Raw genomic sequence first — 26,095 nt, 5'->3', positions numbered from 1 at the left:
CAGCGATGCTATCGCCCGCTACGCTATCGCGCAATAACGGTGACATATTGCGGAATATGTCTGATCGCAAAAGCGGTCAATAGTGTATCATAACGGTAAATAGTGAGCGATTGCATTCGAAATTTGCTTTTTGACTGCTATTTAAAAGCGGTTTGAGGCTTATTTTTTTAAAATTAAACTCAACCCTTGATCATTGTATTCCACCGTCTCTTGTGATTTTCAGCATACTTCCGTCACCTTTCATAGTCTCTGGCACCTACCTTCATACTTCCTCTCACATCCTTTACCGTGAGCTCCTCTTAGGGCAGTCCTGTCACCGCTAAGCTCTTCTTCTCGAAGACGACGATTTTTTGACTACTCCAGTCATCTTCAGTATTACGTGATGGTTACATGTCTATTTCATGTTTATGATCTCTTTAAATCATCCAATATGTACTTTTAAATTTCTTAGATTTTTCTTTAATTTTTTTAGTATTTATACATATCTAAATTAGATCGTTATTTGACTTTGTGCTTTTTACCGCTATTTTGCCGCAATAGCTCGAAATAGCCTTAGCGATGCCTCATCGCTACGCGACGCTATCCGTTATCGATAACCTTGATACAAGCTCCTAGATAGGTACTCCATGCCCAGGATGAACATGTAGGGGGAAAGAGGATCTCCTTGTCTAAGTCCACGTTCACCTTTAAAGTATCCATAAAGGGAACCATTAAGAGAGATAGAATATTTAGGAGAAGGGCAAAATAACCAGATTGGTATGTTTTTTTTAGTTTTGTCAAATTGGTATAAATTTTCGACTCCGGCGTCATATAGGCCTTAAATTTGGTCGGAGTTATTGTTCCGGCCAGGATTGATGGGATTTTTTGCAAAAAACCCCCTCATCAAATACAATTTCCTACTCCTAACCTCCCATCCACCCCTCTCCCTCCTCATCCTCTTCAACCTCCCCCTCTCCCTCCTCCTCCTCATCCTCTTCCTCCTCCTTACTTGCACTCATACGCTGGGGGGATGACTGGTTAATTGCAATTGCATGCAATTTGAGGATTTTCAATATCTATTAATTGCAACAATAAATACAGTTGCCATTGTAGTCGCAAACACAACTCCAAATACACTTGATAGCTCATGTATATTTATATGTAAGCTGCAGTTGGTATTTTTCAAGTGTTAGTTAATTTAGGATTCAGTCTACAACATATCTCCCATCATTCCAATAGAAGTTCAAAAAACCTAATACTCAAAGACGACAGATACCTACAGAACAAAATTTTAGAACTTAATCAAACAATTATAATTGATTTTTGTGCTTAAAATACAATTGTAGAGAATCAAACAGGCCCTAGATAGAGCTTCTTACAATCCAAGCACCAATAATGCTGTCATTGGGCAGTGTGCCAATTTGATAAAAAATCGGGATGGAGGAGAGAGAGTTTGGGGAGGCGAGAGGCCAATGAAGTGTAGTTGTAGAGAACGGAGACCATGAGAGGAGAGAGAGAGAGGTTGAAGAGGATGAGGAGGAAGAGGATGATGAGGAGGGAGAGGGGGAGGTTGAAGAGGATGAGGAGGAGGGAGAGAGAGCGGGGGGGGGGCTTAGGAGCATGATGAAGTTTTAATGAGGAGGTTTTATGCAAGAAATCCCGTCAGCACTGGTCGGAACAGTAACTCCAGCCAAATTTACGGGGTATTTGGTGCCAGAGTCTACAAAATATACCAATTTGTCAAAAGTTAAAAAAAATATATCAATCTGTCACCGAGTCTACAAAATATACCAATCTGACCATTTTGTCAGGGAGAAGATGTACATAGTGAAGTAGAAAAAACACCGCTTCAGGTTGCGCGCGGGGGGGAGGGGGGTTGAAATGGCAAATACAGGTTCCACATTTCCTTTTCCAAATTAAACATAACTCATCAGCTTGCACTGAGAATGAAAAAATGTAAAGGAGGTAAAGGATCCTCATTCAGAACTGTAGCCAGTAAGCCTATATGGCTTATCGTGAATAAAGGACAGCTTTTATGTTCTATTTTACTGGGTTATTGGTGAATGTGGAGTTGTATGTAAACAATAAGAATTGAATTGGAGGAAAATAACAAGGAAGTAGGGAATATTAATACTTGAAGCCGAGAACATTCTGGGATGTGTATATTATCTTGAGAGGAACATATGGGCACCAGAAATGTAGAAAACACTGATGAGCATCCAGGAATTGAATATGGAAGCAAGTCTAGGCGGAATATTGTTGAAATATCCAAGCATACTTCCAGAAACCCCACAAGGAAACCTCATGGAAAGGTTTGACAATTTTTAGGATCACCTGAAAAATTCTAATAGCCAAATTATAGCAATGCTCTATAAACAAGTTCTATGTTGCAAGTGTGATTGGGATAATTTGACCATCACCATCAGATATGTAAGATTATCCGCTGTGGGAAACCCAGTGCAGCAAAGATTATTATGCAACCTCATCAGTTGCATGACCTTGATCCAAAAAAGATGGCAACCCAGAATGCAAGAACACTAGATGCTTTGCTTCATATTAAATCACCAAAGAATAATAAGAAAATAAGCATATGAAGGCCACATGTTACATAAGCATCAACCGCTAGAATGAAACCAAAAGACCACCTTTTATACTCCAAATATATCTAGCAAGTGAGAATTGCTGTACTGATTGACATTCAGGGAAACTAAATGTTATTAAATTGATAACTGTTTATTCAAAAGCATACACAAACACATAGAAAACTACTTAATAGAAGGTCTCAAAAATATCATTGCGTGTGCAGTAATGATTTTGGGAGTAAAATTAAATAGATGTTTCCTGGATGCACGCCTCTTGCATCAACATAGCATGCAGAAATAGCAAGAGTTAATTGCAAATTGGGGTCTATCATCATTGTGCTGATAGACCCCCTATATTATTTGCCCAACTGTGGATAGACTCCTCGGTGCAACTTCTTTGATTCTTTTAATAACCAAAAAATTAGCAATTGGGGTCTATTCTCACTAATTACATCAGGTCTATCCGCCTCCTTGACTTTTTTGACTCTGCCAAGAGCCAAAAAATTCACTTAGGGGGTCTATCCGCACAAATAGAACTACATGGGGTCTATCTGCAACTGGCGAAAGTACATGGGGTCTATCCGCATTTAACTCAAACAAAAATAATTTACACAGTTCGTGGTTGTATATTTTTTGAGAACTAAACCATGCATAGTAGTATACAAGCCAGCTCCTGTTCTGACACTCAAGATGATTTCAAGACTAATGTTGTATAATTTTCTTAACAAACTTCCCTTCATGTTTTCTGACGAGAACATGTATATTATCTGGGGATTTTATCCCTTCATGAAGAGAAAAAGTAGTAGAAGATTAAGAGCTGAAGTTCTGGCAGGTAGGCAGGTACAAAGAGATCTTACTTGTTCTGTGAGGGACTTGATTACTTCCGTTGCAGCATTGCATTTTGCAGTTTCCTCTCCTGCCATTGCTGTGGCCTCCCTCAATCGCCTTGACGTTGTTTCCAACTCTGCTTCTAGGAGCTGACACTTGTGAGTTAGCTCTTCCACCTGCAGAACAATACTAAAGTTCATGAACTGTTCCATAAACCAAACATGTTCAGCATAAACAGTACTTAGCAAAAAAGAATACAGACAAAAAGATATAGTCAACAGATGACCTTTGAAGAGGCATATTGAAACTTTAAATACGACAACACTGTACATAAGTGAGATTTATAATTTATGTTATTTGCATACTCAATTTAAGAAGCTAATTCTCTCTACGGCCTTCGTCAAGCACCAAGGGCGTGGAACAAACGATTGGACCAGAGTTTGAAGGGCCTTAGGTTCGTGAGGTGTTCACAAGAACAGGCGGTGTATACAAGAAGCAATGGAGCTGACACACTCATTGTCGGAGTGTATGTTGATGACTTGATTATCACCGGCACGAGTGTGGATGAGATAAAGGGGTTTAAGCAGCAGATGATGGAGGAGTTTGAGATGAGTGACCTTGGATTACTCTCTTGCTACCTTGGAATCGAGGTGGACCAGAGAAGGGACTGTGTCACACTAAGACAGTCGGCCTATGCCAAGAAGGTACTAATGCAATTCGGGATGAACGAATGCAACCCGACAAAATACCCCATGGAACCAAAGCTGCAACTCGGAAAGGATGTTAATGGAACATTGGTGAATCCAACGGAATACAGGCGCGTCATCGGATGCTTGAGGTACTTGACTCACACCCGTCCGGATCTCTCTTATTCCGTCGGGTTGGTGAGTCGGTATATGGAGAGGCCTACTACCATGCATCACCAGGCGGTCAAGCAAATCCTAAGGTATGTGAAGGGAACCATTAGCTACGGGCTTGTGTATGGAAAAGGACATGAAGTTGAGGAGTTGGTCGGATTTACTGATAGCAATCTAGCCGGGGATGTCGATGACAGAAGAAGTACTAGTGGCATGGCATTCTACCTCGGCGAGAATCTGATCACTTGGGCATCTCAGAAGCAGAGAACTGTGGCATTATCCTCATGTGAAGCCGAGTTCATGGCAGCAACTGCAGCAGCTTGTCAAGGACTGTGGCTGAGGAGTTTGATCAGCGAGGTGACTGGTTGTAAGCCCAAGCCGATCACTCTTTACGTCGACAACAAGTCTGCAATAGCTTTAATGAAAAATCCAGTGTTCCACGGACGCAGTAAGCACATCGATACTCGTTTCCACTTCATCTGAGAGTGCGTGGACAAGGAACTGATCGTTGTCAAGCATGTGAGTACTGAAGAACAGCGTGCTGATATTTTAACTAAGGCACTTGCTAGAATCAAATTCAAGGAGATGTGCGAGCAAATTGGCGTCAAAGATCTGGCCTCCCCACGTCAAGATTAGGGGGAGCATGTTGGAATAATCATGACGTGTGGCTACGCCCGAGTCACGCGTGCAGGGGACCAAGCTGGACCGAGAGAAGTGGACAAATAACTGCATGAGTTAGTTGCGAAAGTCACCTGATCCTTAGGAAAATTTGTTTTAAATTTGTTACGTTTACTTATTTAAGCTAGTGTCAGGTTGTTTTAGAGTTGCAATTCAATCAATAAAATATTCTAAAACTCTCTCTGTGCCTTTGTTAAACTGAGTGATCTCAGTTTGTTTCCTGCGACAGAGTGATCTCAGTTTGTTCCAGAGTGTTTTCCAGCTTCATCATCATGTATATATATATATATATATATATATAATCCACCAAACTTTTTAGCCACTCATATTGCCTAGGGATCCTTGCATGATATGAAAAGGTTTTTAATATTAATAAATGAGTGGCTAGGTTTTTTATATATTTGTGTGTGTACGCGCACACACACAGCCACAAATTTTGTACTTGTATTTAATATCTAGAAAGATATATCATTTTTACTCATCTTTTCTCAAGTGTTATTGTTAACAATATCCTTCATGAAGAGGAGATTCACCCCTTGGAATCTTCAATACAACAAAAATAATTACGTTATAGACTGTATATGAAAGAAATCTTCTTATACATGTGTCTACACAGGCTTTCACCAATTCTAGTCATTGTTTTTATGGTGGAGAGGATTGATATAACATAAGGTCATGGTGTAGATGCACACAGGCCTCATGTCTGTAGTATGTAGCTTTATCGACCATATAACAAAAGGCCACATTATATGTTACCTTTGAAGAGCATGTATGTTGCCATTGGTCATTATTTGCTTATTTATTTGTCTGTTTCTGTTTGTTCTAATTTTCTCCATATAATTTCAGATATCAAAGTGGCTGTAAAAAATAAGGTTCCACTTGTCCGGTCATTAACATTAAACTGGGTCACATATTGTATTGAGACGAGTAATAAAGCAATTGTTCTGAAGTTGCACAAGGATTATGTTCCTATATGTATGGAGGTCAGTGAACTGTTAGCTCTTTATCTCTTACAGCTACTCTCTTGATAATTTGCATGACTGAAAGTTAAATATATGTTGCATTTTACTTATGCCTTCTGTTGACCTGTCTAGTGTTTGAATGATGGTACCCCAGAAGTGAGAGATGCAGCTTTTGCTGCCTTGGCAGCTATAGCTAAGGTAGTCACATCGTATAGGAGCTATTATTCTTTACATCTGGAATTAATTTTTCACTTTGCGTTGTTGTTTGCTCTTCTAGATGGTGGGTATGAGACCCTTGGAGAGGTCATTAGAGAAATTAGATGAAGTAAGAAAGAAGAAACTTTCAGAAATGATTGGGACTAGTGGTGGTGCGATCTCTGGGACAGGATCAGGTTTGAGATGTGTATTATGAAACATCTTTATATTATACGAAAAAAATTCGGCTATGCTCATGCCATTTTGTTGATATCAGGTCCTGTCTCAACTTCAAGCGGAAGTGTTGCTGGTCATGAGGTTAGTTGCGTAACTTATGTTTTCCTTTTCTATCCCCTTTTAGTTTTATTAATTTATCCTTTTAAGTTTGGCATAATAATGATTTTGATACAGTAGTCATCATCACTTATTTTCCATAATACGACGAACCTCATATCCGATTGATTATAACAGGTTGTACAATGTTGTGAAAATCAATTATCTTTAGCTTCATTGAAATATATCTGTCATTGTAGGATACAACTTTATGTATGCTAATATTCTTAATATATTTTTGCGACTGGTGTCAATTTTTTTTTGAGGTTTTTTGTGTTATTGTCATGACACCTATCCTCTAAATATACAGTTTTTGTTTCTATAAATTTGGGTGATATTAGCTAATGAGAAGTAAGTTGTAGCTCAGTTGAAATTGCATGATGTATCAAATTTCGAGGTTAAAATTAATCCATTCCTTTAAACTAAGGGTATTCCTTTCTTTGTTTCTTTAAAGGTCACTGACAGCTCATTTACAAGAAGATCAGCAGCAAGTATGCTTAGCGGGAAAAAGCCAGCCCAAGCAGCTGTGAGTTTGAACTCATGATATTATGCATGTTTACTGAGAATGATATATGTGCACTGATATGTGATCTGTTCTCTCTTTGATTAACTGATTCTGTCATACAGCCTGTTACAAAAAAAGGCGGCCCAGTGAAATCTGGCGCTATGAAGAAGGCAGATGGAGGCGGACAGTCCAATGCTATTGAGCTTGAAGATGTCGAGGTATTTCAGTAATAGATTGAATATTCATTTGTAAAATTTGAACTTCTATACAGAAGTTTTAGTAAATTGTTTAGTTGAAAGGATTTATTTTATACAGGCTAAATACCCATATTGGTATTTTAATTCCACACTAATTTTCAACAAGGTATTTTAAATAGGCAAACCCGCTTTAAGATATTTTAATTGATCCAACTAATCAATAAGGCATGTTTTCTCGTCGGCGGGCAAATTTCCGACGAGATCTCGTCACGTGCATGGCATGTGATGTCTCAAAACTCATTTTTAGCAGCGGCGACGGCAACAATCTCGTCATATTCAGCCCAAAGTAGGATAAAATAACGATTATGATGCCGCCTGAGATCGCTAACCCCATCGAATCGGCTGAATATGACGAGATTGTTGTCGTCGCCGCTGCTAAAAACGAGTTTTGAGACATCATGTGCCATGCACGTGACGAGATCTCGCCGGAAATTTGCCCGCCGACGAGAAACCATGCCTTATTGGTTAGTTGGATCAATTAAAATGTCTTAAAGCGGGTTTGCCTATTTAAAATACCTTGTTGGAAATTGAGGTGGAATTAAAATACCAATATGGGTATTTAGCCATTTTATACATGATATATCATGGATTGTCTTTTTTACATAATGCTGATTCATGACAATTCTGAATGCATTAAGAGTTTGTTCTCTTTTCTCCTCTCAATGTTTACAGCCAGGAGAGATGAGTTTAGAAGAAATTGAAGGCAAATTGGGTTCTCTTATTCCTGGTGATACAATCGCTCAGTTAAAGAGTAGCGTTTGGAAAGAGCGTCTTGAAGGTTTCTGTGTTATTCTTTTTCAGTCAGATGTTTTAGACTTTTAGTCCTGTGTGGTTTGGTTCATTTTGGTTGCCTTGACACAGCTTGGTCTATGAAACTACATAAAAGTTTTCCTTTCTTTGGCTATTTGATTTGCTTTTTTCCTCCAAATCGGTATCACATTCTCTGCACAGTGCACATTATGAGAAATTGTAGGAATAATCTGTAATTCTTTTTTCCACATCACTCTACGGAAGCAGATTAGGCTGTGGTGCATTTTTTATCTGCACATACTGTGTCCTCACCACCGCCCAGAGAAAGGATCAGTTCAACTGTCTCTGGATTCAATTTTAGTTCTGATTTTGGCATTTATAAGTATGAATATTAGAACACATTATGCAATGGTTTTTCTTATATTGACAAGTTTGCCTGTGACCATGCTAATTGTATATCACTTCAACCTGCCTAGCTCGGCGTGCATGTGTGTATTGATACATGCTTCCTGGCTGTATGTGCTGACCTTGTTCAAGTTGCATACTTGCATTTTATTATAAGAAGCAGCCCTCATGGTTTGGTGATGGTTATATTGGTTGCACCAAATTTTATCGGTTTTGACATGTGGGAGCCAACTTCTTACCCTCATAGATAACCTAAAAACTTATTGCTGACGAAAATAATTCCAATTGTACGCACATCATCCGTATTGAAAAACCCCTTCCACTGCAAAAACTCTCTATTTCCTTGGCTTCCTTATCATAGATGTCAGAGAGAGGGAGGCAACAGAGCTACAGATGCTTTTGTGTGGAGCTACTATCCGAGTTTCTTTAATCCTTCTGGAGCTCGGAGGTTTGTTTTTTTATCAGTGTTGTGGAAAATGGATAGCAACCCGTGCTCGGAGAACGCGGTTTAGACTCAGGAGCTTCCACAGCTAAAAGCATACATGATATTTTCTTAATAATAAAAAGTATAATAATGATAGAATTGTTCTTTCATGATTTTTATGAGTTGTAGAGATAAATACAGAAAATATGTTGCATCATCTTCAAGATAAATATATTATCGTGTCGTTAACCCAGAACATTTATCGAGGGTTAATTATTCCATCTTGTAGTGAACTAATTTTATATATGCAAGTATCTTTACATGTACTACAAAGAAAAAATGTCAACAGCATATAAATAAGATGCGCCCTGGTGAAAAGGGACTTGGTTAAGAAATAAAAATAAATAAATATCATAGATTACATGAAAAGATTAAATTTTGAATGATTTTATATGTTCATAACTTTGCATGCAACAAATACATTTAAGTCTCATGGCGATAATTAATCAATCATCATTATATAATATTAATGAGTAGAGAAAGGAGTTTACACCAATCTAAGACTTATAGCATGAACATATAAGAAAGTAGAAAAAGATAGTGAATACTGTGAAATCAAATTTTTTAATACTTAGCTATTGACTCTTTTAATATTTGTGAGAGCCTTTGCTACCATGAGAGTTTTACCAATAGGCATATTTTTTTAAAGGTATCAGAGATATAGGGGAGAGGGCCCTTTAATTGACACTGAAGTTCATTTTATCGAGTTTGTTGAATGGTATAAAGGAAATTCAAGGCACAAACTGGAGATTTGTTCTAATTTGTCCCTCTAAAAAGCATGTTAGGTGAGATTTAAGCCCCTAAAGCTTGCCAACTGGGAGCCTTTAAGTGGACCAAGGATTTTGTTACAATTTTAGGCATGAGCGAAGCACCCCCGGGATCATATTGACTAAAGAGGCATCTGTGATGCTTTTTATAAGAAAGTTTTTAATGAGTTTTCCCCATGAAAGAAACTATTATTTTGTGGATAGAGGGATCACTATTGCAAGGATGTATGTCTTACATGACTTGTTATCTGCAGTTCATTTGGATCATGGTTGGGAATTCATGATGTCTGATCTATGAGGCTTTTTTACAACAACGTTTTATATCATTATTGAGTTGGTCTCCATGAAAGAGAATATTATTGTGGGTAGGAAGATCACTGTCACAAGGATGCATGAAACATGACTCGTTATCCACAGTTCAAATTTTGGAATGTGGCTTGAACGTGCTTCATCTTATCTCGTCTATGTGGACATTGTACCCCATTAATCTACTTATTAGTACATAAGAGGTCGTACAATATGCAAATTACATGCCATCATGCTGTTTTTATATATGAAGTCCCTGTTGGGTTGCCTAAAATATTTCAAATAATAGTAAAAAAAATGGCCTTCCAATTGGTTTATGTGGTTAAATTCGGTTGTTACAGAGATTCTTAATCGGACCAATCTCTTGGCATGCAAATGCCAGTGAATTTCCATGATTTAGATTTAAATGAAGCAAATTTTTGTCAAAAATTTTCTTTCAAACTAAGATGGTTGATATACTGCCATTATTAGTTCTCTTTCTGTCTGGCTTTCTCTTTCTGTCTGGCTTTATAACTGATGGAGTTTATCCTTATCTAGCGGCCTCTTTCCTTTTTATTGGACCTGCATGTATGTTGTATGGGGATCATACCTTACTCTCTTCGATAAAACCTTCGTGAGATTGCTTTTTAGGCTATGCGAACCATCTTGTGCAGAACTAGTTGAGCACAGTACAGTTTTGTTTTTCTCCTCTCTTATCTGTGTATGGAAAAAAGTTCTCTTTTCTTTTGAATAGTCATTGTTCGAAAGAATATGAGTAGTATCTTGTATGCTGCTTTTTTCTACATCAATGTTGAATTTCTTCATTATGAATCTTTTTAAGTAACTCGATAATAATATCTTTTGCAGCAATTGGCTTGCTAAAGCAGGAGGTTGAGAATCTTGGGGATCTTGATCCATCTGCTGAGATCTTGATTCGTTTATTATGCACTGTGCCTGGGTGGGCTGAAAAGAATGTGCAGGTATTATATGTCCTTTTTGGAACAAGACGTAGAATCATTTATGTAAGGCTTATTGAACCTTTTCTTCATTTATGTAGGTTCAGCAACAGGTGATTGAGGTCATAACATATATCGCATCTACTGTGAAGCGGTTTCCAAAAAAATGTGTTGTACTTTGTCTTCAAGGTCAGATCTTAATTAAGCATGAATTTCTTGTACAACAATATTTGATCTTTTTTTCGTGTTCCTATCTTATTAATTTTAATTTCTATATCCTTTAACCAAGCATCTCTGATTTATTTGTGTTCATAAAAGTCTATAGCATTTTTAATTTATGCTGTTTTAATTTCTAATTGACACACATTGTAAGAAAAGTGGGAAAATTTTGCCATTTCTCGGTTCTAGAATCACTTCATATTTTATATGATTCTGAATTTCCTGCAACTTGGTCTTGGCTTTCTGGACAGTTGCTTTACAAATTATCACACTATTGAGTCCCACTCTAATCTTCCTTTTGACAGGTATTGGCGAACGGGTAGCAGATATCAAAACACGTGCTCAAGCAATGAAGTGTCTTACTAGCTTTTCTGAAGCAGTGGGACCAGGTTTTGTATTCAACAGAGTAAGCTTATATTTATGTTTTGTTGGCATCTTTTATCTTCATGCAGTGACGTTGCAGCTAGTTTTGAACAGTATTTATATTTAACTAGCCATTTTGCTTATATGTTAGCTCTACAAAATTATGAAAGAGCACAAGAATCCAAAAGTTCTCAGTGAGGGAATTCTGTGGATGGTCTCTGCAGTAGATGATTTTGGTGTTTCCCATATAAAGTTAAAGGTAATTGTATTTCGTGACGAAATGGTTCTTTGCCATAGTTTTACTGCTCTTTTACTGATTGAAAAATGTGATTTGTTCTAGGATTTAATTGATTTTTGCAAAGACATTGGACTGCAATCCAGTACTGCTGCAACGAGAAACTCAACTATAAAGCTTATTGGAAGCTTACACAAGTTTGTTGGTCCAGGTAAAGATCTATGGTGTTAACAGCACATTCTGATTCTTATGATTCGAATAGAGTTCTAATATTCACTTGCATGCAGATATTAAAGGTTTCCTGGTCGATGTCAAGCCTGCACTTCTTAGTGCATTGGAAGCAGAATATGAGAAAAATCCATTTGAGGTATAGGCATTCATTGCTGAACTATACTGCTATTGCCAACCTTTTGAACATCAATTTATGATACTTACTCGAGGTTATTGATAGGGTGCTGCTGCAGCTCCAAAGAAAACTGTAAAAGCTTTAGATTCCATATCTTCTGCCTCCGCTTCTGGGTTTGATGGTTTGCCACGGGAAGATATTAGTGCAAAGGTTACACCTAATCTACTAAAGAATTTAAGCAGCCCTGACTGGAAGGTGTGGTTGTTAAGTATTTTGTTTCTGTTTTTGTGTGTATATTTGTCATCAAGCTGTGCTTGCACTCTTTCAACAGTTAGGCTTATTCGTAAGTGCAGGTACGGTTGGAGTCCATTGAATCGGTAAATAAAATTTTGGAAGAAGCTAACAAACGCATCCAAGCTGCAGGAACCGGTATGCTTTTACGTGTTGCAACTCTAGGTGGATTGTGAGATTGGCAATATAAGCCTAACGATGTTGATTATTTCTTTTGCAATTTCCAGTTGAATTACTTGGAGCTCTAAGAGGTCGTTTGTTTGATAGCAATAAGAATTTAGTAATGGCAACCTTGACTACAATATCGGGGATTGCTTCTGCTATGGGTCCTCCAGTTGAGAAATCTAGCAAGGTTTTGCACTCTATTTCTCCCTCTCACTGGTTTATTTGTGCCCTGCACATAATTCTGACACTATAATTTATATAGGGAATTTTGTCAGATATATTGAAGTGTTTAGGTGATAATAAGAAGCATATGAGGGAATCCACATTGAACACGCTAGATGCATGGATTGGAGCTGTGCAACTTGATAAAATGGTACCTACTGATTAAGCTGTTGTGGATTTGTTCTATGGTTGTCTGTATATTGATCTATTTATATTTTCTGGACTTAGGTTCCATACATTACAGTTGCATTGGCTGACCCAAAACTTGCTGGAGAAGGGAAAAAGGATCTTTTTGATTGGTTGTCCAGGCATCTTTCAAAGAATAGTGAATTACCAGAAGCTTTGCAGCTAATGAGACCAACTGCTGCGGCACTCTCGGTAAGGCTTCAACTGCTAATTTGCAGTGACATTTATCAATTATATGGGTTCTTTAAACTAGTTTATCCGCTTTATCATCTTTCTTTTGGATAAAGAATTTGGCACCTCATTTAGATGTTTTTAAAGTTAAGCCACGTCTTCTCGGCAATGCAAGGATAAGTCAGCGGAAGTTCGGCAAAGCCTGGGCTGAGATCGCACTTTGTGGTGAAATTTTTGAGGGTTTGTGACCCAGAAATTGGTATGTTGGTTAAGTGCCTGCAACCTTTCTTCATGGCCTTGCTCTGCTACAGCATTATTAATCCCCTCCGCCTCACTGCCCCGCCCCCCCACACACACCACCCACCCACCACACACACACACACGGTCAAACATACACACATCAGGGACGCCACTCATCCACACCCTCATACACAACTCCATTTCACATCTCAAGCTCGTCTGTAAAGCCATTGCACTGACTGGGGTATTTGATGAATGCCATTACTGTGATTTTAGGTGACAAAGAATTTGAAGGATTTGCGTGGACCGGCTTTAGCTCTTGTGCTTGAACGCCTGAAACCTTCTGGTCTAGCTCTTTCTGAAGCCTCAGAGTCCATGAAACCTGTTCCTACTGGTCTGGTATCCAAATCTACTTCAAAGACTGCGAAACCAGCTCTCAATGGTTATGCTGCGTCTAAGCATGGCAGCAAGTCTATTCCCTCGGTTCGTTTATCTTCATTCTTACATAGTTCCTGTCCAAAATATTGGGTGTTTATTTATCTATTTATGTACAGAGAGGGTTGCCTACAAGGGCTTCAAAATCAGACCCTATTTTATCGGTTCAAGATATTGCAGTCCAATCTCAGGCTTTATTTAATGTCAAGGACTCAAACAAGGTCTGTTTGTATACAGCTGGTTACCACACATCTCTACGTAGTTTAAATTCTCATATGATTTGCTATAACACAGGAGGATAGAGAGAGACATGTTGTACGCAGATTCAAATTTGAGGATCCACGTCCTGAGCAGATTCAAGACATTGAGGTTTGATAGTTTGATTTTATTGAGATTTTTAACCATGGTGCTTTTTTGTGTGTCTGTATTTTCAGACTGAGATTTGGCACCTTCGGAAAGGATTTGTATCCAATCCCTTCTCATTCAAACTTGATGACAGGAACATCATATTAAAGATCCACTATCTCCAAGTAGATCTTGAATTCTATCAATTGAAAAAAAGGCTTATTTTGAGAATTAGGAATAGGCAGCTTTTCAATAACTTACTAGGAGATTTGGCAGTTCACATGTGTTTATAGTTTTACTTTGCTGAATGTTATGTCATATAAGAATTAAACAAGGAGGGTGGTATTGGATGGTATATGAGGACTGTTTCTTAGTTTTGGAGGAAAAATTTAAAACAATAATATGCACATTCTTGGAGGGATTTTAAAATTGCAAGGGTGCAGTGGACTACAAATAACCAGTGATCTACTATATGAATTTTCTTTCAGGTCGAAAGAGGTAAAGCTGAATTGGTCTAATTTTGGAAAGTGATTTTGTCTCCAAAGCCGGTTGCAGGCTGTTCTGTAATTGGTACAACTTTAGTTCATAATTGAGGTCTGACTTGAACTTTAACAAGTCTAGTATTATATCAAGTGGGTCCATTTTTTTTTTCTTTTCATTGTTTTCAAAGATATTCTACATTCACTAGAGTCCAATGTGATCCCCGACTTCCTTCGAAATCTAAGGGGTATGGCATAGGTTTAAGGCCCACAATGCTTTATGGATCGTAATGTTGGACAATAAGAACAAGAGTGTAGCGGAAATGAGGATATTATGGTGAACGAGTGGATATACACTACGGGTATTATAAGAAAATCTGTTGCATGGAAATGGGTATGGTTACAGACACGGGACGCTACAAATTTGTAAAAGATAGGGTACAGACACAACTATATACATATATTGATATTAATAATTTCTATGAGATGAATATTGTTTTTTCATTCACATTTTATTAGAATTATAATTCCTATTACATTTTTATTGGGTTTTTAGGGGTTTTGTATATATACCCCTCAAATCTTCCATATTTGCAAAATTACTCCCAGTTATATTTGCAAATTTACCTGCTAATTCCTATTACATTGGCTATTTCTAATCTACTCTCGCACCTAACAGTGTTAGATTTAAAACATAAACATGGAGTATTAACCTTTCTACCCCTCCCTCTTTAACCAAATAAAAACCTAAACTTCTCTCTTCACAATGTAGCAGATTCTTACATAATTTCTTACCAAATGAACACCCTCTCACATATGCTCTTCTCGTAATTATCATGGTGTTGCAATCACTTTAACTCCTAGAATCCTTAACAATCTCGTCAATAAATCAAATTCAAAACCCATCAACATAAATCAAGCAACAGGAAATATCACTCTCGTTATCCCTTAGAAATCAATCTTTTACACAATCTATAATCTCCAACAACCTTATCAACAATCAGAACCCAAACTCATTTAACAGTAACACTTATTTTTGTTATTCCAACTGCCTTCTCCTCCTTCCTTCTCCTTGTGTTCTTCATCTCAAAGCTCAGATCCATGTCCTCAATTACCTCAATAAACTTTACTAGAAATTTGAACTCGATAACAAGCAATTGAGAAAAAGAAATTTATGGCCAATCTTCCATGAAAACAAGAAGAGACAGGGGAAAAGAAGAATAAATTAGGGAGAAAAGAAGTGAGGGAGAACTCGTATATCAACGGGTTTAAGAGATGAATAAGGAAACAAGTCTACTTTTTGTTACTAAGATCATATAATTAGAACCAATTAATATTGAAAGGGTATGTTAGATATTATAAATTAAATTTCTCTTAATCTAACTGAACTTTCGGTAATATACCAGAGATAACATAATATCCAATGTGAGGGAATTGGAGGGTATATTTGCAAATATCTAGATTTTTTGTTGGGTGGTTATTTTTTGCAAATATGGAAGATTTGAGGGGGATATATGCAAAAAAACCCCTTTATTGTTTCATTTATTATGTAGATTATAAAGTGGATATGAAGTGTAGAATGTATGTACAAGAAGTGTACAACAAGTGCTTTAAATTAAAACATATGTTATATAATTGAGTATGTGTTGGAATAAAGATATCCATATATTCAAGGAGTGTCCAAGGAAGTTTTGGTGTGGAAACAGGTACGGGTTGGGTACGGCTTCAGATAGAAGTATCCAGGTAACATAGATAAGGAATGAGTACATTCGTAGGAAGTAGAGGTTGCTCCTATGAAGGACAAAATGAAAGATAATTGTTTGAGATGGTTTGGTCATTTGCTACGAAGGCCATTAAGTACACAAATTAAGAGAAATAATAAGATTATAATTAATTGAGAAAAGACTATAGGTAGGCTTAAGAGAACTTGGTTAGAAAACTACTAAGAAGGATGTGATAAATGATAATGTTGAACTTAGTGGAGTAGATAGCCCTCAGCGGAATTGAATGGAAGAGTAGAATTCATATAGCTGACCCAAATTTGGGATAATGGCTTTGTTGTCGTAGCCACTTTTTTCTTTTTGAAGTCAAACACATCATGAAAGGTGTCTGCAGGGATGGAGAGAGAATATAACATGCAAACGTCAAGTGGAGCTGGGTGAATCCACTTTTTTTAGTGTTAAACACTATTACACATCAGGAATATGTGTCTGCAGAACTCAAGTTAAAGTCTTGTAAATTCCAGTTTACATGACCTATACCTCCATTTAAAGAATGGATTTCTAAACTCCACAATGAAATGAGGCCTCAATAGTTTACAATTTATCAGTTTATATCAGGTATATTTTTGTTGTAGGAACAGCTGAGCTCACCTTGAATATATATACTCAAGAGTCTAGTTCATTGTTCGTTTAAAGTGATCTTAACTAATGTTTTAAAAGTCCTAGCGCCTAGGCGGTACCTAGGCTGCCCACCTTGGTTTTGAGAGCGCCTAGAGGAGCGTGGTCTGCCTACATGGATTGCACATTATAGACATTAATTGTGATTTCCTCCATTACAGACTCCACGCCATCTGACCTCCAAAATCCAACTATGAACACCTCCTTTACCTCTCCCAACCTTCAACAAAACCTACTTCACCACAACTTAAGAATTCGGTCAACCTTCAACAAAACCTACTTCACTACAACTTAAGAATTCGGTCAAAGTGTCAGTCCATTGCCTAAGTTTTCTATAACATGGCATTTACGATCAATAATTGTAATTAAAAACTAAAAAATAGGAAAATGTTTTGGCCTCACCTAGGCTCCAGGCGTCGGGTCCAATGCCTAGGCCACGTAACGCTTTTTATAGCCTTGATCTTAGCATAGAGTTCGTGACTAGTTGCTTCAGTTGCAGTTTTTGATTGAAGTATTGTTCATATTTCTTATTCTAATCCCCTGTGCAACTTGTCTTAGAGGAAACTAAAATTAGTATGTCATAATTTACTGTTAATAATATGATTTCACCTAATATATCTGTTATTTTGTAGTACGATTTTGTGAAGTATTTCAGAGAAGACGTACATAGACGTCTTCTTAGTACTGATTTCAAGAAACAAGTGGATGGTCTTGACATATTGCAGAAGGTGTGTGTTTATTTTTATATTTTTTTCTACTTTTATCTGTATTGTGTGATTATTGATGCTTCTAAAACATCTGCTATCATGCAGGCTCTACCATCAAGTTTGAAAGAAATAATTGAACTTGTTGATATACTTTTAAGATGGCTCGTGTTGCGCTTCTGCGAGTCCAACACTACATGCTTGTTAAAGGTTGCTTGTTTATTTGACTATAGTCCTAATTCTCTCATTCAAGTGCTATATTTGTCTCTAGAAAATAAGTTCTGAGTTGTTTATCTACAATCTAATATGGGAAACAGGTCTTAGAGTTTCTTCCTGAACTTGTTGATGGTCTCAAGGAAGAAGGCTATACTTTAACTGAGGCTGAGGCTGCGATGTTTCTCCCGTGCCTTGTAGAGAAGGTTGATTCATTTGTCTATTTTATTCCTGGGGAAATAATTTGTGCTCACAAATTCTAGCAAACTCTGTTATAATTAGGAAGTGATGAATTCCTAAGTGTTTTCTATCATTTGAATTTTATAGCATGCATTCTTCAGAGTTATCGGTGTTCTTACCTAATGATCTCTTACCTGTCATTGCTCTTCTTACTTAATAAGTTTAGCTGCTCTAGTTCTCTTTAGTTTGTTTATTACAATCAGGTATGCTGATTTGGTTGATCGTATTGTTGTGATGCAGTCTGGACATAATATTGAAAAGCTGCGGGAAAAAATACGTGAACTGATGAAGCAGATTGTTTCTATATATTCTGCATCAAAGCTGCTACCTTATGTCTTGGAGGGGTTGCGTTCAAAAAATAACCGAACTCGGATTGAATGTGTCGACCTTGTTGGCTACCTTTTTGATCATTATGGAGCTGAGGTGCATCATGCATATCTTTGTACGTTGTTAGCGTTTTGGTTCGTTTCTTATTTATATTGTTTGTATCTGTGTTTGCAGATTGGTGGGCAGTTAAAATCCTTGCAACTTGTTGCTGCTTTAACATCTGAGCGAGATGGTGAAATTAGGAAAGCTGCCCTAAACACGATGGCTACTGCTTATAAAAATCTTGGTGAGTTAATAGATTAAAGTTGGCGTTGTAACTGAACCATTCATCAAAACCTTTATATTACAATTGTTCATTGTACTGGAAATTTGTCTCATGTTTGTATATTCTCTAACCTTTTTTGTCCTGATCATCTATATACTCATTTGCATTTATTACAAGAGAACTAATATTTTATACTGACCTTATTGATGCCTGCGTAACTACTTGATCTTACATCACTGTTTTTATTTGCTCAGGTGACGATGTGTGGAGGTATGTCGGAAAGTTATCAGAAGCTCAAAAGAGTATGCTAGATGATAGATTTAAGTGGAAGGTTAGTACATGAAGCTGCCAAATCTTCCTCTTTCCTAAGACATTCATGACGCCACATGCATTAGATACCTGGTGAATCTCTTGCTGACCATACTCCATTTCCCCTTAATTTAGGCTCGGGATATGGAGAAGAGGAAGGAAGGAAAGCCTGGTGAGGCCAGAGCAGCACTACGTCGATCTGTGAGAGATAATGGGTCTCTCTCTCTCATATGCTTGACTTGTTTTTTTTTCTTTTCTTTTGTGTGTGTGTGTGTGTGTGTGTGTGTGTCAAGTGACAAACTCAGTTACTGGTTTCAAAATGTCACATGTTACTCCTTTCCGCTCCCTCTCAGCACACCTATATAATGCTATGCCTGAAATATTATGGATCTATAGTTTGCATAACTACTTAATGTAGCATTTAACTTGCCATGCATACCTTCTTGGTAGCCCAAGCCCCCAAAGAGTCTTATGTGTGTTTTATTTTCTTTCATTAGAAGGTAACTTTAATTGCTAATTTAAAAAAAATATCCATGTAATAGTAATGTGATATGTTATTTTACAGTTAGCACATGTTAACCTTGCTTCATATACATTGTTGGTCTAAAAGGTAGTTGTCTGATATGGTACCAACATATTTCAAGAGATCTTTGACGTTGAAATGCCAATTTTTTTTTTTTTTTAAATCTCCATTGTTTTCCCTTTCAAAGTGATTCAATTTGTTCAGGGACTTTTCTAGATTACTGGACTATAAGGGGTCGAAAAAAATGCCATCAACTTAAGCTTTTGAGAAAGTTGTCTGCCAGACTGCCACGATTACATGCAAGAGCGAGATTATCTTTTTTGTAGAAGGTTTCTAAGTTCTAACATATCTGTACTAACTTTACTAGACTTGTCAAATTGAAACAAATAGAATGATTAAGCACAAAAATCAAACAACTTGTATTTATCAGTTTCCATTGGAATGAATATTTGTGCCTTGTTTTCATTGTCATGTTTATGAAGCACTTACTCACATAAGTCAATCATTCTTTCAACTGCAGCTTGAAATGCATACTCATGGTGCTAATTTACAGTTTTTGCATTTAACATAACTTTCAGTTTTGAAAATTTCAGATTAGATGTTGCAGAACAGAGCGGAGACATCCTTTCCCGGTCTGTGGCGGCTCCTCTCCTGCCTAGGTATCCAGAAAATTTTGAAGTTCAGCTCTCTGTACTGTCTGTGTATGAATTTTAAATGTGGTTAATTACTTAAATTTGTCATATTTGTTTATCCATTATCATTAGGGATAATTTTGGTTTTGCCGATGCTCACATGGAAAGGCACATGTTACCCCGGCAAATGGCGCCTGTAAATGGTCCAGCAGACTGGCATGAAGCTCTTGATATAATCGCATTGGGGTCACCAGAGCAGGTGGTTTTTGTTATTATAAATATTGTTTCATATTGCGTTAGTTTCTGAAATTGGGTAGTTCCCAGTACCTACTATTAACTGTTTTTTCCTTGCCTACTGATAACATGATGTATCGAATAGTTATGTCAGCATTATGTTTGTGGATACTTAGCTTCTAAAGTAATCAGGCTTCTGTATGTTTCTGTCTTGTTGATGCGTTCTTTTTGGTTGCATTTACCTATTCATGCACCAAAAATAAAAAGATATGTAAAACCTGTTACTGTTATAGTTAGAGAATTGTTTGAAGCAGGTTTTTCTCTCTAATGCAGCAAGTAACTAAACTAGACTGAGCCGTTTTAGTTCCATCAAAAACTTAATCTAATTAAAATTTGAACTTCTACATTGGAATCACATTTAGGGTGAGGTATCTACATAACCACCATTTTTTATTTACCTGTAAATTCAAGTTGATAAAAAAGAAAAAGGAAAAACTACTTAGTTCTCAAATTGCCTCCGAGCCTATACTGCCTCCAGTTTTAGCCACTGAAACCACAGTATGAATGAAAGAATTACTGTCTGTGGATAAGGACCTATACCGAATAAAAGCAAATTGTAACTGTTGGTGTCAGGTGTTGCATATCTGGCTGAAGATGCTAAATAGAAAATAGATAGGACCACTCCTAGGACTATGAAAGGGAATAATACAACTTGAATTTCAATAGTGTAGCTTATGATAATCTGCTTCTCAATGGACACAGCCTTATTAAAGCTGAATGGTGGAAAAGGGTTTGTATGCTAGACTTCGGATAAACTTTTCTGATGTTTTTGTTCCCGAATACCCGATTTTCTTATCTCCTATTTAAACCTTGTTCATGCTAGAATTTGCCCCTAGTGTTGCTAGGAACTAAAGCTTAATTTGAACCATTGTCTTAACTGTCAGGAGACACGTTTCTCATGTGAATTGACATGTTGTTTGAGTTCTGTATGCAATGATAGAGAAAGAGATATACTTTATGTTATCTTTACATAAACTTCGGTGATATATAGGGTTTGACTCAATCCTGGTATGATGTTTTGCACATGAGTTCAAATAGGTTATCCTTCTTCATTTACTTGCTATCATTATAGTTTATGCATGGCAGTGTGCAATATCCATTTTAGCATGGCAGAAAAATGACCCTGTTAATGTGCTTATTGGGGTTTAGACAGTTGAAACTGAGAGATTAATTTATGACTCATGGTAAGCATCTGTTCTCACTTCTCGTCCATTATTGTGACAGTTGTTGAATGCATGTGTCAACATCCAGTATTGGACATGTAAACTCCCAGTACTTGCATGAGCTTGACATCGGCCATTTAGAACCTGATCTAGAAACGGTGTGAAATGAACACATCAATGATGCAGTAGCAACAACAAAATGACCCTAATGGATTGATGAAAAAAGATGGATATTTATTCAACAGGTAATGCAGTAAGAACAACAATGATAACTCCATCGAAAGAGTTTTGTGGAGTCATGTTCAAAGAGGGTTAGAAACAAATGAATATTCTCTTTTGCCCATGTACCAATACTTCTGATTCAAAACAGCTTACATGTCGGATATTCGGATATCAACATGACAAGATGCGAACAGGACTTTGTCCACTACTTAGATGTTATACCTTGTGTTCTATCGCTGTGCTCTACAGTTTGTTTGCTTTATTTGTTTTTAACTAGAGGATGAATCTGTTAATTTGAATTGATAGAGCTCATTCCAGGTCTTCTGCTAGAGATAAGGGGTTGTTAGACATGCACTTTGGAGTCTTGAGATGTTTTCTCTCATGCCAAAATTTAAATTTGTAAATCTATAAAAACATCGCAATAGTAATATGCTATATCTTTTTCACTGACCACCCTTAGCCATTACTCCATTAGTTGATGAATTGTTTCTTTTTTTGCCTATGTCGTCCTTAAAATGGTTTGTTAGTTTTCCGACTAAAGGTGACTGATAATCGTGTCAAATGAACTGAGATCAGGGTTTAACTATGTAGATACTCGTGGCAATATTAGTTAATGAATGGCATGACCAATTATGTACTACCAGGAGGAAAATTGTTTCCACAATTTCTGTTTCTTTCTGTTAATCAGTTTTTGGCTAGCTGATTTGTTCTCATTTGATGATTTCATTTCTCTGGTGCAGTCAGTTGAAGGCATGAAAGTTGTTTGCCATGAGCTGACTCAAGCCACTGGTGATCCGGAAAGCAGCACAGCTGAAGAGCTTGTTAAGGAGGCGGACAGATTAGTTTCATCTCTAGCAACTATGGTAATTACTTCTTGTTTCCTGCTGCATCTTATCATCCTCTTTGACTTACACTAATGGTCAAATCTTGCAGGTTCCAAAGACCTTCAACTTTAGCCTATCTGGAGCATCTTCGCGGTCTTGTAAATATGTTCTAAACACACTTATGCAGGTATGTAATTTTCTCATTTTTTCCACTGGCATGTTTTAGCTTTATTAACTATTTTAGTTTTAGAGGCAAATTATCTGATAACCCGGATTGATGCAGACTTTCCAGATCAAGAGACTCGCTCATGCTGTGAAGGAAGTTACATTAGACGATCTAATTACTGAACTTCTTCTATGGCTATTAGATGAGAGAGTTCCTTTGATGGATGATGGCAGTCAGCTCCTGAAAGCACTTAATGTCTTGATGCTAAAGATTCTGGTTGGCTTTCCACCTCGCCCCAACTCTATTCTCCCGTCTATCATTTGATTTCTGACCTAAAATGGCCCCCCTTGAGCAGGATAATGCAGAACGGACATCATCCTTTGTTGTTCTAATTAAGTTATTGAAACCCTTGGATCCTTCAAGGTGGCCAAGCCCCACATCAACTGAGAACTTCATCACCAGGAATCAAAAGTTTTCGGATCTAGTAGTTAAATGTTTGATCAAACTGACAAAGGTAATCAACAGTATCTTCTACGCTCCTGTTGTTTTTCTTCTCCTATTGCTTTCTCAGAATTCTGGTGATCTATGATCTAGGTCCTCCAAAGCACAATTTACGAAGTTGATCTTGATAGAGTTCTTCAAAGCATTCATATATATTTGCAAGAGCTAGGAATGGAGGAGATACGAAGAAGGTTCTAAGCTATTCCTAATATATATTCACTCTTTTATAAGACCTCCATTGCAAGCTTAGTTTCTTAATATTTGATTTTCTATAAGTAGGGCCGGAGCTGATGATAAACCACTGCGAATGGTTAAAACAGTTCTTCATGAACTTGTCAAACTCCGTGGCACGGCCATTAAAGGCCACCTCTCTATGGTTCCTATAGACATGGAACCTCAGCCCATAATTCTTGCGTACATTGATCTGAATCTCCAGGTAAGCTACAAATGCAAATGGATTCATGCTTAAATAGAACTACAAGCTTGCAAGTGGTAGTAATCAGTGTTTATTATTTTCAGACTCTTGCTGCTGCTAGAATGCTTACCCCATCTGGTCCTATTGGACAAACGCATTGGGGTGATGCAACTTCAAACAGCCCGAACCCTACAACACATTCTGCAGATGCTCAGTTAAAGGTGCTGCTTCACTGTTATCATTAGTGCTTGCTATTTGTTTTGCTTTGTCTCATATTTATGCTTATGCATATTTGAAACCTCATTTGACTATCCTGCTACTTTTCTTGTTGCAATTTACTTGCGGATTTTGGAAACAAATCACATCTATATGCAGATTTTAAGCATGGTTTTTTTAGAGTTCGCTATATTTTATATATTTTACTCTGAGGTGCTACTAGAAGTATATATCTGTTTCTGTTCAAGTTATCCCGACATCCTTCTTTGGATTCTTATTTAAAACAATCCCTGAATGGAGAACTATACAAACAAATCTAATTTCATCTTATTTAATACCCTTGCTCTTGAGCATGGTAACATAAATAGAGAACTATACAAACAAATCTAATTTCATCTTGTACATGGTTTGCTTGCTGATTTAGTGTTTTTTCCCCTTTATTCAATGCCCTGCTCTGGTTGTGGAAACAGCAAGAGCTTGCCGCTGTCTTCAAAAAAATTGGTGACAAACAAACCTGCACAATTGGTTTATATGAACTCTACCGTATCACCCAACTTTACCCCAAGGTAACCTCATATTTTTGACTCTACTTGAAAACCTAGATCTATATTGCTTGCAACAATGCTGCCTAACATACAAGTTGTCATGTTAGGTTGATATATTCGCTCAACTTCAAAATGCAAGTGAGGCTTTCCGAACGTATATCAGAGATGGGCTTGCACAGGTTTGTTGGAAATATTGTTATGATATTGTAAATGGAATTTTGGAAATCAAATGATCTGTTTGATTTTATTTTATTTGCATTTTGGAACACACAGATGGAAAAAAATGCAGCGGCTGGAAGGACACCTTCAAGCCTCCCAATGTCGACACCTCCTCCTTTAGCTTTAAATGCTTCTTCCCCAAAATTTGCCCCCCTCTCTCCTGTACATACTAAATCAATTAACACAAAACCTGAAAACGCCCCTTCAAATTTACAAGTTCCCTTTACTGAAGATGATGGTGTTAATGCCACTGCAGCCTCTTATAGAGGTCAGACTAATTTATCAGATCAGACGCATATGGTAGATGACCGTAACGATAGATACCCATCTGGAGGTTTCTCTCTCTCTCTCTACATGCCTATATTTGTGTGTGCTTGCTTGAGCACTTGTACGTCTGCGTGTGTGCATGTGTGTATAGATATCTGTGTAGATACATGCTTATATGTGTATATGTTTGGTGGTTTCTATGTATATAAATATATATATGTAGTATGTACTGACACATCTATAAATCTGTAGATATCTGTGTGTTCGTACAGACATACATATGTATGTTTGTGTGTTTGTTTGTATGTATGTATACATACATATATGTATGTTTTTGTGTGTAGGAAAAATAGGCATCAGGTGGCAGCTCCACTTTTTTGAATGAGCTATTAAGAGATAGTGAAGTTGTATGCCCACCCTACTAGTCTCCTCTGAAGTTGGGCTTTACAACTCTCTATCTCTCTCTCTTGATAGCTCATTTTGCCAACTGAGCTTCAAACCCATTTTCGTGCGTTTAACACGCTCTGTGGCTTATTACTGAGCTGAAAATTTGATTTGCAGCTGCTGGATTAACCTCGGGGACACTTGATGCTATCAGAGAACGGATGAAAAGCATTCAAGCTGCAGCTGCTGCTGGGAATTTAGAAGGTGCAGCACCTAGACCACTGATGAGTGTAAATGGCAATGCATACCATGGCATGGACCGAGCTGAGTGCGAACCACCCGTACAGAGTAATATTCTTCCTATGGATGAAAAAGCACTATCTGGATTGCAAGCTCGGATGGAGAGACTAAAGCATGGATCCCTTGAACCTCTTTGAGGGAGATAAGCTAACTTACCGATATTCTTTTTGGCGTGGTTTCTTGTACATGAAAACAGTACAAAGAGCAATATTGTGCGTGCAAATATAAAATAGAATGTTAGGATGCATTAAATGATGCGACCTTGATTGTCACCACCTTTGTATTTTAGAGTTCTGTTAACCTCATTGGACTGCTTTGGTCCAGGTGGGAGCAGATGTAAGAAATTCGTTATACAGATAAGTCTGTGTGTAAGTGTAACATGGCTAGCTTTCTAACATACATTTCTCATAAAGCTATTTATTTGTTCTACATATTTGTTTCAATACT

General features: G+C 37.3%; 1 protein-coding gene across 1 annotated transcript in view; it reads left to right on the top strand.

Annotated features, from left to right (window-relative positions):
• The window catches only part of LOC109830749 (protein MOR1-like), a 35,687-nt gene extending 9,608 nt beyond the window's left edge, over window positions 1–26,079 (top strand). Inside the window, 43 exon segments of the mRNA XM_020398111.1 lie at window positions 5,771–5,907; window positions 6,019–6,084; window positions 6,164–6,278; window positions 6,359–6,399; window positions 6,869–6,940; window positions 7,042–7,137; window positions 7,849–7,954; window positions 10,735–10,847; window positions 10,925–11,012; window positions 11,348–11,448; window positions 11,557–11,664; window positions 11,746–11,851; window positions 11,928–12,007; window positions 12,092–12,241; window positions 12,340–12,415; window positions 12,505–12,629; window positions 12,705–12,815; window positions 12,893–13,042; window positions 13,197–13,229; window positions 13,232–13,288; window positions 13,538–13,744; window positions 13,816–13,917; window positions 13,991–14,065; window positions 17,552–17,647; window positions 17,732–17,833; window positions 17,941–18,042; window positions 18,317–18,499; window positions 18,578–18,689; window positions 18,923–18,999; window positions 19,113–19,192; window positions 20,094–20,159; window positions 20,265–20,391; window positions 22,552–22,674; window positions 22,745–22,822; window positions 22,919–23,077; window positions 23,157–23,315; window positions 23,396–23,493; window positions 23,582–23,738; window positions 23,822–23,938; window positions 24,404–24,499; window positions 24,586–24,657; window positions 24,752–25,031; window positions 25,526–26,079. Of these exon segments, the coding sequence (XP_020253700.1) occupies window positions 5,771–5,907; window positions 6,019–6,084; window positions 6,164–6,278; window positions 6,359–6,399; window positions 6,869–6,940; window positions 7,042–7,137; window positions 7,849–7,954; window positions 10,735–10,847; window positions 10,925–11,012; window positions 11,348–11,448; window positions 11,557–11,664; window positions 11,746–11,851; window positions 11,928–12,007; window positions 12,092–12,241; window positions 12,340–12,415; window positions 12,505–12,629; window positions 12,705–12,815; window positions 12,893–13,042; window positions 13,197–13,229; window positions 13,232–13,288; window positions 13,538–13,744; window positions 13,816–13,917; window positions 13,991–14,065; window positions 17,552–17,647; window positions 17,732–17,833; window positions 17,941–18,042; window positions 18,317–18,499; window positions 18,578–18,689; window positions 18,923–18,999; window positions 19,113–19,192; window positions 20,094–20,159; window positions 20,265–20,391; window positions 22,552–22,674; window positions 22,745–22,822; window positions 22,919–23,077; window positions 23,157–23,315; window positions 23,396–23,493; window positions 23,582–23,738; window positions 23,822–23,938; window positions 24,404–24,499; window positions 24,586–24,657; window positions 24,752–25,031; window positions 25,526–25,785 (4,859 nt within the window). The 3' untranslated portion in view covers window positions 25,786–26,079.

This window comes from Asparagus officinalis, chromosome 2 (genome assembly GCF_001876935.1).
Source record: "Asparagus officinalis chromosome 2, Aspof.V1, whole genome shotgun sequence".
In the NCBI taxonomy this organism is placed as follows: domain Eukaryota; kingdom Viridiplantae; phylum Streptophyta; class Magnoliopsida; order Asparagales; family Asparagaceae; genus Asparagus; species Asparagus officinalis.
Note: the sequence above shows the minus strand (reverse complement) of the source record. Positions and strands in the feature narration are given on the sequence as shown.